The 12,621-nt window shown below is 39.0% G+C and overlaps 1 protein-coding gene across 1 annotated transcript; it reads left to right on the forward strand.

Annotated features, from left to right (window-relative positions):
• Positions 1 to 337: 337 nt before the first annotated feature.
• On the forward strand, positions 338 to 1,282 carry LOC103607990 (olfactory receptor 11H6-like). Its single transcript, XM_008592435.1, has one exon. The coding sequence runs from the start codon at positions 338 to 340 to the stop codon at positions 1,280 to 1,282; it is 945 nt and encodes a 314-aa protein (XP_008590657.1).
• The last annotated feature ends 11,339 nt before the right edge of the window (positions 1,283 to 12,621 follow it).

The raw sequence follows: 12,621 nt of genomic DNA on the forward strand, positions 1-12,621 counted from the left end.
ATAGACACAAATACATGAATTTTACATCTCCTTACACACATATGTAAGAACTGTCATTAACCTAATCCTAGCTGCTTATTGCATAAGATCCTATTTTTTAATGTGAGAAAACTCTGAAAGAGAAATGAGACAGAGTCCAAGAGTTCAGGGTCTGATCACGTCAAGCATTCTCAAAGTTTGACAGTCTTCAGCAGTATAGTTAGATTATTATTTATTTAATAGAATAATAGAATCTGAGGAAATAGGGATCTCTAAAAAAAGGAAATATTCCTGAGGATTGGGAAGTAAGGTCAGCTGTGTCATTTTCATTGTTTTCCTCTCCACCCCTTAGGAAGCCATGAATGTGTCAGGAGTCAACGCAGTGTCTGAATTCATACTCCTGAGTTTTCCCTGCTCCAGAGAGGTTCAGGTCCTCCTCTTCGTGCTGTTCTCTGTGTCCTACATCTTGACACTGATGGGAAACGGGGCCATCATCTGTGCAGTGAAGCTAGATCACAGGCTCCACACCCCCATGTACGTTCTGCTGGCCAATTTTTCCTTCCTGGAGATATGTTACATCAACACCACTGTTCCCAGTATGTTAGGGAACTTCCTATCAGAGACCAAAACCATCTCTTTCACAGGCTGCTTCCTCCAGTTCTACTTCTTCTTCTCACTGGGCACCACTGAGACCTTCTTACTGCCCCTCATGGCTTTTGATCGGTACATGGCCATCTGCCGGCCTCTTCACTATTCTACCATCATGAGCAGTCATCTCTGCATGAACTTGGTGGCCCTCTGCTGGGTAATGGCCTTCCTCTGCTATCCAGTCCCCATCTATTTTATCACACAACTCCCTTTTTGTGGCCCCAATACCATTGACCACTTTGTCTGTGACCCTGGTCCTCTTCTGGCCCTGTCCTGCATCCCTGCCCCTGGAATTGAGCTCTCTTGCTCTATATTGAGCTCGCTCATTATCTTCATCACCTTCTTCTCTGTCCTTGTGTCCTATGCTCTGATTCTCAGAGCAGTGTTGCGCGTCCCCTCAGCAGCTGGCAGACGTAAGGCCTTCTCCACCTGCGGTTCCCACCTAGTCGTCGTGTCTCTGTTCTACGGAACCCTCATGGTGATGTACATCAGCCCTACCTCTGGAAACCCAGCTGGGATACAGAAAATTGTAACCTTGTTCTACTCCTCAGTGACCCCACTTGTAAACCCATTAATCTACAGCCTCCGGAACAAGGACATGAAGACTGCCTTGAGAAAAATTCAAATGCACGCAAAAATTAATCACAGTGAATGAGAGCTCATAAGTGGACCACAATAAGAATTTTTTCCCCATTTCTATTCTCAATTAAAAAGTAGGACTTTATTCATTTGCACCTAGAAACACGGACCCAAATTTGTCAATTTCTGTCTACTTAAGTAATGGACAAGAACATACCAATTAAACCAGACCTTGTCTTCAAATCAAAACTTGATAGATGGTAATTTGATGTAAATGACCTGGATGTCTTCACTTAAACTCTTCTCCTACTCTGAGCTCCAATAGCTGCTTGCCCTTTTATCTGTGATATCTTATCTGGTTCCAGACCTCATACGTTTTTTTTTTACCTCTAATAAGTGCATATTCTATTCTTGCACTTTCTGGCCTGATGATCTCTGCTCTAATCCTAGTAGAAGATTACAGCACGTTTTTAGCTCAGATAAAAGGAAATTAGTGCCAGTCAATAAATCATAACTGAGCCAAAATTTTTCCTTAATTAACATCAAAGTGAGTAATAACAATCTAAAGTACTGTCTCCTAAACCTCTTTCATAATTATTTGGAAAGCTTTTTTTTCTTCCCCCTATGTGTTATTATAGAGCTTAAGGATCAAGAATTTGCTTTGTTTGTGAAAAAAATATGCAAGATATTTTTCAATGCCCAATATGTAAACTACATGTGGATTTATTGCTATTTTTAGGAACTTACTACTATTCTAGAGTGCCTAGGAAAGTAAACTAGGTTGTATGTTATTTACAATTATTAAATTAAATCTCACAAGCACATGTTATTAATATTTCTAATATTTCAAAAGCAAGAAAATACTTTTTAAGATAACATTTTACCATTTCCTCAACATCCCAATTTTCAAAAGTATTAGAAATAAATATTAAAATCTTTTGGGGTGAAAAATGGCCCATTTTTTTCTTTTTTTGTCTTTTTTTCTGTGTCCGGCAACGGATTGCAACCCTCAGTGTTGCCCCCGTACCGCACCGGGACCGGCAACGGGATCGCAACCCTCGGTGTTGCCCCCACGCCTCGCTCAGCCAGTGAGCGGGAACCAGTCTGTATGTGGGATCCGAACCCTCGGTGGGAGTGCAGCCGCGCTTCCCAAGCGGCGCACTAGCGCAGTGCGCCACCGGGCCGGCCCACCATTTTTAACTTTGGCTTGATGTCTAATAATCTATGTAACTTCTGTAATCAATTATGTCTAAAATCATTACATTTACCAAAAATTTTTAAATTGTGAGTCTGAAAACAAAACACATGGCAAAGTGAACCACTACAAGTCTGTTGAAAATTCCAGTTTCTCCTACAAGGTGGAACTAACTAGGTTAGTTGGTTCTGCTCCTAATTACTATTTACTTCATCTTTCTGTGTGTGTGTGTGTGTGTGTGTGTGTGTGCACGTGCGCGTGCTTATTGGTCATGAATATTTATGAACTACAAAGCTGATTGTCACCCCTTGTTCCCATGATGTGGGGGCCAGATTCATACTGGCTGTATACCCATTACCACAAATTGCATTTGTAACCTGTGTCCCCCACCCAATAATCCCCAACCTGCCTCCCCTCTCTCTTCCCCCCTCCCCCACTCTCCACTGTGTAGCCCAAGAAATGTTCTTTCCCTCTGCATGTCCAATGCACTACTGTGGTCTTTCTTTCCTTTCTTCTTTCTCTCTTAGCTCCCACATATGAGTGAGCACATGTGGTATTTATCCCTCTGTGCTTTGCTTATTTCACTCAACATAAGTTTCTCCAAGCTCATCCATGTTGTTGCAAATGGGAGTATTTCATTCTTTTATATGGTAGAGTAGTATTCAATGGTGTATATATACCACAGTTTCCTTATCCAGTCATCCATCGATGGACATTTAGGTTGGTTCCATGTCTTGGCTGTTGTAAACAGAGCTCTGATGAACATGGGAGTGCAGGTATCCCTTCGACATGATGATTTCCATTCCTCTGGATATACACCCAGAAGTGGAATTGCTGGATCATATGGAAGATCTGTAGTTGTTTGAGAAACCTCCATAGTGTTTTCCATAGTGGTTGTACTAATTTACAGTCCCACCAACAGTGTAGGAGCGTTCCCTCACCCCAGTTAGATTGGAAAGCTTTTTAAAACAACAAATTCCCAGGACTTTCTCCAAATCTTCTAAATCAGAATCTTTGAAGTGAACCCTGAAAATCTTTATTTTAATGTTACCCAGGTGATTCTGGTGCACCTGGACCAGCACAAGTCCACAGATTGATCTAACAGAGCTACTATTTTTAATAAATATATGACACAGGTAGAGAAGTAAAAACCTTATATTAGTTGAAGTGAAAGAAGTTACAGTGTGTTCTGTAGGTGACTCACACTCACAGCAGTAGCAATAGAAGTTTCTTTTCCTGACTCAACTTTCATGTCTTTTATTTATAAAATAAATGTAGATTACATTCTTCATAACTTTTCCTACCTGTGCAAGATAATTAATATACCTGGAAATGGGTTCACATTTTAAAAGAAGACTGGCATGTGATGACATTACACTTTTGGGTTAATTTCAAGTGAAGAAAGGAGGTTGCACATGACCCAGAAAAGGTAAAAGTGGACAGAGAAAAAAGCCAATAACTCTAAGATGCCAAGATGAAGACAGATACAGAGGAGTTTGGTGGCAGCTCCAGGTGATTTTGCCCAGCTACTTGGTCAAATAGAAATTAGTCAGTTGGCATCTGGGGTAATGTATTTTTTTCATTCATTCAGGAAGCATTCATTTACTTCCGTGACAGGTACTGGAATTACATCAGTGTAGAAGATAAAGTCCCTGCCTCTGTGAAACTTGCATTCTAGTGAGGAAGAGAGATAATAAGCAGGTAAACATATAAGTCTATAATCCTAGTAGTCATAGTAGTATAAAAAAATAAATGATAGAATGAATATAGAAAGTGTTGGGAAAGGACAGAAAATAATTTAGACAGAGAATGCCTATGTGAGGAAGTGATACTTCAAAGTAAGGGAATAAGCCATGCAAAGATCTAGGAAAAACTAGTTCCAAGTAAATTTGGGGTTTTCAAAGAACAGGAAAAGCTTGATAGTGGCAACCCAAAAATATCATGGTATGTGAGGCTGGAGAGGCAGGCAAGATCGATCATCTAGAATCTTCTAGGCCACAATAAAGAGTGTTTTATCTGAACTCCTGGGAAAGCCTGCTCAATACTATAATCTAAGTGGAAGGCTTAATAAAAATTGCATAACTTTCATAAGCTCTTCTTATTTTACTAGATTCCACCTCGTTCCATCAATGATCTGATATACCTAACACACACATACACACAAACACACACACACACACACACACACACACACACGGAAAAGAGAAATATGAATTTTAAAAGAAAAAATAGAATGAAGATTTGTGGATCATAAGATCCTATGCTGTTATTAAAGTCAAGACCTGAAGATTTTATGAACTCCTTTTAAAGCAAAGTGAGGAATGTGGAGACATAATCTGTTAAATTATTTTCATTACCTGTAAGAAGAAAACAGAAGGGGAAGCTGAAGTCTTACTGGTTCATAATTCTAAGATAGTTTCTTTCCTGGGGATTTATAGTAGAAAGACTAAGAGATACAGTGAACGGTGGCCCTCAAAAAATATGAAAGGAACCACTGATATCATATTTGTGCCCATAAGTGTGTTAGATTCTTCCTCCACTGGAAGTGATTTACTTGTGGCTTCCATCTCTGCTCTCCAAAGGAAGGTGAGGGGTTGAAAGAAAAGGTGACCTAGAACAGAAAAAGAAGTGAGAAGCTTTGAGAATAATTATTTCTGACGTGATTGTGAGGAGGTGTAGGGAGCAGTACATAAATTTAGTAAAATATATTAGTCAAACAAATCTTCACTTGCATTCTGAAGAAATGCTTTCTACTTGGTTTCATTTTTGTGTGTGTTTGGTTGGTTTGGTTTGGTTTTATCTTTAGAAAATTTTCCTTTAAATGTGTACAATGATATGCTAGCTGAAATAAGGGAGCATGTATTTTATCTCTATGACCTGACCCTAATAGGACAGCAAGTGGACTCTGCAGAACACAAAAGGTCAGATCTTAAGGTGAGTGGTAGTGAGAGCAAAGTGCCCTCAGGGTCCCGGAAGCAGAGAGATTAGAACAAAGTGAGTGGATACTCAGGAGCCAGGGGACCACTTTCCTCCCACTTGTGGTTTTCTCTCACTCGGTTTGATGGGAACAGGCCTCCCTCCAGACCTGCAACTGCCTTCTGTAGGTGAACTGAAATCTCGTGGGTGTTGTGACAGTGCATATTGGCAGCCTGAACCAACTTCACACCCCATGCCACAGGTTGGCAACACCTGGATTGTTGACGACCTTACCTATATACCATTTGCTATTTGCTAAGGAAACATTCAGACTTCATCGGCATGACTGCCGTCTATTTTCATGTATGCTGCCATGAAAACACCAGATGTGGAGAATTTTTACTTTATCAGGCCCTTCTTAGGAGCTGGTTGTTGTCCATGTATTGGTATTATTTCCTTAAATAAAAAAGTAAAATAGTGCTATGGTTGGAATGTTTGTGATACCCCCACCCCAAATTCATATGTTGAAACCTAATCCCCACTATAAAAGTATTAAGATGGGGGGCCTTTGGGCAGCGATTAGATTATGAGGAAAGAGCCTTCACAAATAGAATTGGTGCCCTTATGAAAAAGGCACAAGACTAGAAGGTGTTAAATAGCAGTGCTGTGCCAAGTCATACTGAAGTCTGAGGCAAAAGGAAAATTCAGTAAAAACTGATCCTGCTGTTGTCTAAAATTTGACATTTTGTTCATCATGATTTTTTTGCATAAATTTTGATTTTTAAAAATATTGCACTCGAATACTCACCTTGATTACCAAATTTTCTTGATGCTCCTTAAACTTGGTGGTTAAGGTGAGTGCCTCACCTGCCTCACCCTAGCCCAGACCCTGTAGCTCATTCTCCTACCCTCCCTAAAAAAAAGGCATAAAGAGAGAATGCTGCTTGCCCCTCCACCATGTGTGAGGACACAGTGTGAAGGTGCCATCTATGAACCAAAGAATGAGCCCTCACCAGACACCAAATCTGCTGTCACCTTGATCTTGGACTTCTCAACCTCCATAACTGTGAGCAATGTATTTCTGTTGTTTAAAAGCTAATCAGTTTATGTTATTTTGTTATAGCAACCCAAATAGACTAAGACAGCACTCTTGCATTTTCCAGAAGGTAAAATTGCTCCAACACACACTGTTTGAGTTCCCACTGTGTGCTCGAATGGTTTGGTTTTACCAAGACATAGAGACATCTGCAAGAAACTCTGGAAAGTGGGGCAGAAAGTGAATGAGGCTCACTGTAGAGTGCCGTATTTGCCAGGCTGAGGACCTTGGAATATTTTGAAATATAAACATTCCCCAAACAGGGAAGGGAGCTGAGCTTCTCAGTGTTTTAGATGAAAACATCTGCCCCAATAGGAAGGATGAAGAGATAGATCAGCTGTGTTAAAAGCTCTGTCCCTCTACAGAGGATGAGTAAACCTCAGAGCCCACTCCCCAGTTCCAGTTGGTCAGAGGGCAGAAGTAGAATGACCCTTCTCTGACTGACATTAGCTAAGAAAGTGTCCCTACATGCAGCTCTTTTCTTAGAAATGTCTAAATGAAGCCTCATGGAAAAAGTTTCTGCTTCATAGCCACCTTACTGTCTTAGGTTTGTCTATGCCCTTTAAGCAAAGACCAAAAGTCGAAAAACGAAACACAAAACACGAAAAAGTCGTGTTTGTTACTCATTATAGCAAGGGGCAACATATACCATGCGGGAAGCCTGGGATGTCTCAGTAACACAGCGTTAGAAAGAAACTATCATAGGATCTGTGCTTTGGTTGGGTGATTTGGGGGACAAATGAAGGAAGTGGCAGTTTACTCCAATTGGATTTTGCCAGAAAACAAGGGCAGTTCTGTGACTAGGCATCTTAACAAATCTTATCTATAGAGAGAGCAGATGAGAAGGAAAATAAAGCATAATTCACTTTTTAAAATAAGTTGCAGTTGGGCCGGCCCGGTGGCGCACTGGATAAGTGCGCCGCTTGGGAAGCGCAGCGGCACTCCCGCCCGAGGGTTCGGATCCCACATACAGACCGGTTCCCGCTCACTGGCTGAGTGAGGCGCGGGGGCAACACTGAGGGTTGCGATCCATTGCCGGACACAGAAAAAGACAAAAAAAATAAATAAATAATAAGTTGCAGTTAACTATTTTAGCCAAGAGACGAGAATGTTTGATATTTGATGGGTGGCACTGTGAACTTGTTTTTGTCTGTGCTTAGACAAAATTAGGACATGGCCTTGTTCTGTCTCATTTTATCACAATCTCAGACAACCTTGACTGAGGTTGTATTGTGTGAGATTGCTTATGTCCAAAAAGAGAATGGCATGGTGTAGCTGTGAGTCTCAGACTAGTTTGAATAACTTTGAGATCTAGCTATGAATGTCAGATCAGTTATGGACATCGCGGGCTGTTTTTCCCACGTCAGATTTGTAATATTTTCATTGGTCACGTGTTAAGCACACTTACAGGAGTTCAAGATAGTATTATTGGTCGGTTGATTAATCAATCAATCAATAATACTTATTAATATTTTATTCCACCTGTGAGAGGTTTGAAGCAAGCAAAAGATATTATTTCAAGTTGCATGGAAAAGACCAAAAGGAAATTAAGACATGCCCCAAAGGAAGTAAATAACAAGCACAGAGCTGTCTCTTGACACTAGTCCCCTGTTACAAGGTGTAAATAGATCCTCAAGGATCAGGAAAAACAGGGTAACTTACCTCCTGGAGGACTCTTCAGCAAACTAAATCAAGGATTCTTATCACAATTTCCACCTTTTTCCTCCTCTCTGGTTATTGTCAAAAAGACTTCAACTCTTCTCTAAGAAAATAAAAAGGAAACTTCTGAGAAGCATCAGTTTGGGATTCCCTTTGCTGATGTAGGTAATAAGATGATGTAGTGTTTAGAAAAGTAATAAATCATATTACAGTTGCAGAATCTAATAGCCTCTACCTGCAGCTCTCTTTGAATTTACTACCTCCATACACATACAACCAATATTTCTTAAGCCTTTACTGGTCAGGCACTGGTCAAGGTACTTCCACAGACATAATCTCATTTAAATCATTAAAGAGGGCATAATTATGCCTGTGTTATAACTAAGGAAACTAAGCGAGTATCGATTTCATATGACTAGTAAAAAAAGCTCTTGACTCTACATCCAGGGCTTTTTCTATTATACAGAGCTGCCTACCACTTGTCTCAATCTGGAAAATTATTGTCACTTTTTAAAGTGTTTTCTAGAAACAGATTACCTAGTGTTACATGCATGGCAGCCCCCTCACTGAAACTGTACAAACAAACCAGAGGAGAAATTACATTGTCATGAGAACTCTCTGGACTGGCTGTGGAGAGTCTGCCCACAAAGTTAGGTACCCAGACTTCTCTACGGTGTCAAACTTCGAGGGAAAATTAAAATATCAGGGAAATGTCTTGCTCTCACACTGTGCATCACACAGCCTGGCTCACTCAGACATAGTCTATTTCAATCTTTCTGGGGCTAATTTAACAAGTAAACACTCCCACCCACGCCCCGACCCCCCACAAAGAAAAGAGGCAGTTGTTAGTGTTTGTTAACTTGGTCCAAGCAGCCTGGGTACATTGCCCAGTGTTTTACTCATGCTGTCATTAGTAAAAAGCTGCAGAGCGCCCTCTGCAGTCGAAACAGGCTGAATCAGCTAGACATTTTTTTTTTTTCCTGGACAGCTCAAACTTGTGGCAGATAAAAGTCATTTTTTCTTCTGCACCAGAGAGATAAGTAATAAAAGGTAAGTAACAATACAGTATAGTTAAATATGTTAGATTGCGCGTGAAATGGTGATGGCCTACCCAGAATTGTTTCCACACCTTTCTTCTATAAAACAGCTTTGTAAGGCTTCCTGACATAAAATTGCCTTGAGAGGAAATCGTTTAAGTTATGAATCTGACATAATCGGTTTTTCAGTTTTTAAAGGGTACTCTGCTGCTGTTTGGAAAATGGAGCGTAGAGAGGCAAAAGAAGAAGCAGGGAGCTCTGTTAGGTGCTACCGTAGACAGCCAAGGGACAAAGGGTGCTGATATAAAGTTGGGAGTCGGCAGTGGGGAGAAAGACAAGCGCATCGCTGTCATATTTTAGCAACAGAAGCAGCAGGTCTTGTTGATGAATTGGTTGTGAGGGGTAAAAGAAAGAAAGAAATGTACTATTAAAAATAGACTAAACCAGGGGGAAAAGTTCTTGAACATTAACTAAACCATTCCAAGTGCTGAAAATATTTTGAGATGACAAAGTGATTACCTCAGAATACAACCTTTTAGAAACACCCTGCAAAACACCTTTTTAAAAAATGTCCAGTCATGAGGTGGAAGGAATAATGAGATGTTATTGCTTAACAGGCAACAGAGTTTATGTTCAGGATGACAAAAAGTTCTGGAAACAGATAGAGGTAGCAGTCGCACAGCATTGCGAATGTAATTAATTCCGTGCAATTGTATGTTTAAACATGCTTATGATGGCAATCCTTATGTTATATATGTTTTACCACAATAAAAAAATGGGGGGAAATGCCCAATCATAATTAGTAACAAATTCTTTTGACTCACAGAGAACTGAGTGACTTTTCTACGAGTTGGTGCTATACCTGTAGACCTAAAAAGGAGTATTTGTTTTGTTTTGTTTTTAACTTTATGGAATTTAAAGTCCATAAGTCACCTTCACATGCTATAGCACATTTTCCGTTGAGTCACTCCTTCTATTCATTAACAGTTATGTACTCTCATGGCTCCAACATCTGTTACAGCCCTATTCGAAGAACAGGGTTTTGGGGAAATGGCTGCTTCAGAAAACGCCATATTCTGAATATCTTTATCCTGAGTGAGAATAGTGCAAAGTAATACAAAAATATATTACATATTTTTATGTGTGGTTTAAGTACACCTTCAAAAGATGAATATTTGGTACCTGAAACTTAATCTGAGTCCCCAGTCACATATTCTTAAAATCAGAACGATAGGAGAAGAAAGGGCATTTAGAAAATGTAAGTTTATAGTACAAGGACCAGAATCTGTTCCTCCCACAGCTTGGGCATTAAAAAGCCTGAGGTAATATAAGTTAAGACACAGACTAGCAGGATCTTGGAAAGTTTTATTGACCACATGAATCCCGCTGTCATGGAAATCAGATAAAATCCAGAACTAGATCTAGGTTGGAGAGGAAAGATTTATGCACATTTTATAAGTTCCAAAATATTAATCAGTTCACAAGTTCCCTTTCACTAATTTTCTTCCTCTTCAAAAATAAATAAATAAATAAACTGTAATCAACTACTTTGCCCCTGACACCTTCTGCTGTTTATCCAGAGAAGCCTCACTGTTTTCAAATATCCCAAATAGATGATTGTCAGACTCTTGTATATCTATGCCAACTCTCAAAAATAATTTATGATTGATTGATGCTATATTCCAGATAATGGAAAACAGATATTTTTCATGTTTCTAATGCATGCCCTATTTACAAGGGATATAATATCAAGTTCAAGATCTGAGTTCAGGATTATTTAACAAAGGTCGTTGTTGTTTTAACTTAGAAAAACATAAAGCTATAATGCAAAAGTATAACCATCCAAAGTCATTCTGCCTTGAGGTTCTCCCAGCGGTGATTGGCATAGGGAACAAAAAATCTAAGGTTTTCTCTTCTTCTTTAATTTTTATTTTTATTATTATTTTTTATTATATATGTGTGTGTGTGTGTGTGGTACAACGTTAATTTTCAATAATTGTATAGAATGTGTGGTGGTTAGATCATATAGTTAGCTTATTCGTCATTACAGTATGCAATCATTCTTTTCAAGTTTCCTGCCAAATCGACCTTATCATTGGATCAATAATATCAGGTGCCACAGTTTATTTAACTAGAAAAGGAACCAATGGACTTTGCAGACTCATATTCTCAGCCCAGACAATCAAAGACCTGTTTCAGCAAGACCAAATTAATGCTGATTCTATCCCTTGGCTGTATTTGCCCTTGATGTCCAGGGAACTGTTATAACAGAAGTGAGATACAGCTATTTTCTACAATTAATTTTTATGTTTTACTCCTGAAATTGGTAGATTGCATTACCAAATAGCATGAATCAATGAATTAGGTAACTATCTCAAAAGAAAAATGTGATTCCAAATAGTCCCAATGGTCCCTGTTCCACAGCTATACAATCTGAGTCAGCTTCGCCCACAAGTAACTGTGTGGGTGTGATCTCTTTCTGAAAACGGAGAAGGTGCTTTTATTCATTCATTTGATGAGTGTTCATTGAAAGCTTTCTATGTACAAAGCATTATACTAATTCCTAATCATCTCTGGTAAAGTGCGAGAAGGTGCTTTTATTCATTCGTTTTATGAGTATTCATTGAAAGCTTTCTATGTACAAAGCATTATACTAATTCCTAATCATCTCTGGTAAAGTGACTTCTCAAACTGATTTTGAGCCCATGACAATGTTCTATTTGAAACTTGCTTCTCAGAAAGATTCTCCTGAGTGAGCCAATTCAAAGAATTCTCTCTTGGTAGAGGCGTTACCCATAAAGGGAAAATAGGAGCTGGAACAAAAAAAAAGTCTGGTTTAAATCATAAGGCTGATCTCAATTTGTCTAGATGGATAATGAACATCCCAGAGTGGCTTTTAATTACATTATGCATTAAAGTGTTTTCCTAAACCAGGTCTGGCGACAGTTTTCTTTATTACTTCCAGAATATTCCCTCTTGAGAGTGAAGAGTTTTGATGTAACCACCTACTCCAAAAAAAAAAAAAACGTAGTACTGCCAACGAGAGAACTACCCAGTGTGATATTACCAGAAGAAAATAAAAGGGAGAAGTTTTTAAAATGCAGTCTATATATTATTACCTAGGCTTTGGTAAATACACACCTCAACATTAAAGAAAGATATGGAGCATCAGGACTCTCATATACTGACAGTGGGAGTGAAAAATAGCACAATAATTATGGAAGACTGTATAGTTTAATCTACAGAAATGCATGTACATGTGAACCAGGAGAGATGAACCATATGGTCATAGCAGCATTACTCCTAATAGCCCCAAACTGGTAGTAAACCAAAACGTTCATCTATAGTAGAATGGTTAAATAAGTGGTTAAATAATTATTGATACAATGTAATAGTATAAAACGGTAAAAAGGGACAAACTACAGATACGTGCAACAACATAAATTTCACTAGTTTACTATTGAACAAAAGAAACCATCCAAAAGTACAGCAGTATAATTTCATTTATGCGA

This window comes from Galeopterus variegatus, unplaced genomic scaffold (genome assembly GCF_000696425.1).
Source record: "Galeopterus variegatus unplaced genomic scaffold, G_variegatus-3.0.2 Scaffold7926, whole genome shotgun sequence".
Classification (NCBI taxonomy): domain Eukaryota; kingdom Metazoa; phylum Chordata; class Mammalia; order Dermoptera; family Cynocephalidae; genus Galeopterus; species Galeopterus variegatus.

Excerpts from the sequence above, each read along its gene's own strand:
- LOC103607990 (XM_008592435.1), top strand. The coding sequence starts at position 338 with ATGAATGTGTCAGGAGTCAACGCAGTGTCTGAATTCATACTCCTGAGT.